Source organism: Aplysia californica, unplaced genomic scaffold (genome assembly GCF_000002075.1).
Source record: "Aplysia californica isolate F4 #8 unplaced genomic scaffold, AplCal3.0 scaffold00992, whole genome shotgun sequence".
Classification (NCBI taxonomy): domain Eukaryota; kingdom Metazoa; phylum Mollusca; class Gastropoda; order Aplysiida; family Aplysiidae; genus Aplysia; species Aplysia californica.
The window spans coordinates 151614-153960 of record NW_004798262.1 but is presented as its reverse complement, the minus strand read 5'-3'; the positions used below and the strand labels follow the sequence as shown (position 1 = coordinate 153960).

The 2347-nt window shown below is 37.9% G+C and overlaps 2 protein-coding genes across 2 annotated transcripts in view; both read left to right on the top strand.

Annotated features, from left to right (window-relative positions):
- Positions 1-777, top strand: part of LOC101861777 (15-hydroxyprostaglandin dehydrogenase [NAD(+)]) — a 4098-nt gene extending 3321 nt beyond the window's left edge. The window contains exon 3 of the mRNA XM_005111050.3: positions 254-777. Within this exon, the coding sequence (XP_005111107.1) occupies positions 254-431 (178 nt within the window). The 3' untranslated portion in view covers positions 432-777. The remainder of the gene's footprint in view (positions 1-253) is intronic.
- LOC101862227 (15-hydroxyprostaglandin dehydrogenase [NAD(+)]) overlaps positions 1-2347 on the top strand; it is a gene marked incomplete in the record, with an annotated part of 34714 nt that overhangs the window by 16917 nt on the left and 15450 nt on the right.

Genomic DNA, 2347 nt, shown 5'->3' with positions numbered 1-2347 from the left:
ATCATCATCATCATCATCATCATCATCATCATCATCATCATCATCATTGTATAAAGCAGATATTAAAACAGTTAAGACGTGGTAGTATTTCCAAAAATATTTTATCACAAGTTTAATGTTTCGCCCTCAACGGGCTTCCTCGGGAACATTCACAATATAAATGACATCATCATCATCATCATCATCATCATCATCATCATCATCATCATCATCATCGTCATCATCATCATCATCATCATCATCATTCCCCTAGACCACAGACAATTGGAGAAGCCCTTCTACAACTGCTCCGTTGTGACGTCATCAACGGCGCCATCTTGCATGTGGACAATCAGGGGAAGACTTTCCGCCACATGGAGTGCGTCAACGACGGTGTCACCTTTGACCCCAGCAAAGTCTTCAGCACCTCGTATGTCTTCGATCAAGAGTGATGATGATAAATGACATTTGTAAAGGATGCTGACAAAATGAGTTACTTTATTTTTTCGAATTCTGGTCTTATAGACACAGATATATTATATCAAAGTTAAAGTTTTGGTTGATATAATTTTGCATATGAACCAATAAAACCAATGAGGATATGAGACTCACTGCAACGTGGCAGAAATGGGCAGTAATGAAAGAAAATAGGAACCCTGAAAAAGCATTAAACCTGAAGGAAAATGTATCACTTTAGAACTTACAAATTTGATGTGTGTATTTTCGACCTTCATCTCCTTTCGTGGATTGCGAGAAGTAACTCATTTTGTCAGCACGACTCACATTACCATAGCGCTCAACCCCGATTAGAGTGCACGGCTCTGATCGCTTTACAATACAGTACAACGTGCAACAGTGACATAAAAACGTTGTGTTCTGACTAAAAGAAAATCACTCCAAAATATTCATCTTACTAATTTAAAATCAGAAATGACTTCAGCTAACATTTGAATGAATCAAAAGATTTGATCTCTCTTAATTAAAGTACTTCGTAAAGCATTCCAGATCTTGGAGCCTAGATATTCCAATGCGCTTTCACCCATTGTTTTAAGTTTCATAGATGGCAAAAGAAATTTCTTTTTGTCAGCTGATGACCTTAAACTGCGACTTGGAATACACAGTCTTAACAGATTTGATAAATATGATGGCACACTATCGTTCAAGCCGTGACATAGGGTGGCCAACTTGTACACAATTCTTTTCTCAACAGAAAGCCAATGCAATGTCCATAAAAGAGGTTTAGCAGAGTCTCGCTTTTTTTCTGTAAAACTAAACGGGCAGCATTGTTTTGGACAGTTTGAAATCTTTTTACTTTCTCCGGTGATATTCCTGATAACAAGGAGTTGCAATAATCGAGTCTTGATAAAAGTAAGCTAGTTACTAGTAAAGCAGTATACTTTGTATTGATTAGATGATGCATTTTACTATTTTTTCTTATTTCTAAATACATGCAGCTGATCAGATGATTTATCTCAGCCGACATTGACAAATTGGAATCAAGATAGATGCCAAGGTTCTTAACTTTTCTTGAAAATGCAATTTCTGCGTCACCAATTGTCATGTGAACGTGGTCAACCTCATTTACAGACTTTGCATTGCCTGCCAGAATGACTTCTGTTTTATCATCATTCAACATCAATTTGTTTTTGTTCATCCAGTTTTTCACTGAGGCAATGCAGTGATTTGACCTAGTTCTTATTATGATATTACATGCTTATTTTTTTTACTTACTTGTTTGTTTGTTTGCCTTGAGTTTTTGTTTTGTTATGTTGTTTTTATTGTTGTTGTTTTAGTGAGCATTTTACGGTTATTGCAACACAATAAACTCGTTGGCGCTCATATGGCCTTATGCAGTTGCGAGCGCCGTAATACCTCCACTAAAACGAAACAATAAACTCGTTAAGGTTGCGGGCAAATCTGTATAAACACTAGATTAATGATCAGTGGACAAATAATCTTTTTAAAGCAATAATATATTATCAATGAATGAAAGCAGAAGACAAAACCCTACCTCAGTATTACAAAGTTTTATGTGGCATTTTTGGCCGTTTTGAGGTAGTAAAACCTTACTTACTTACTTTTTTCTTCCGCTTGTACCGGTGGGTGTCGCGGGGAGACTCAGGCGTCTGTCTGCAGCAAGGCGAGTGACCGTAGGAGGGACATCCCGTCAGGTCAACCACGAGGTCAAAAACCTTATGTTCTACGTCTGCTCTGTCAAAATCGTTAGATCATCCGGAGATGTTATCAAGATATTCACAGAACTGCATTCGAAGAAAGGAACGATTATCTGGAAAGGAAAGACGTCGCCATCATCAGACAGCCACCGGAACAATCAGTATCGATACCTTGAGGGCTTTGGTGCTGGGGG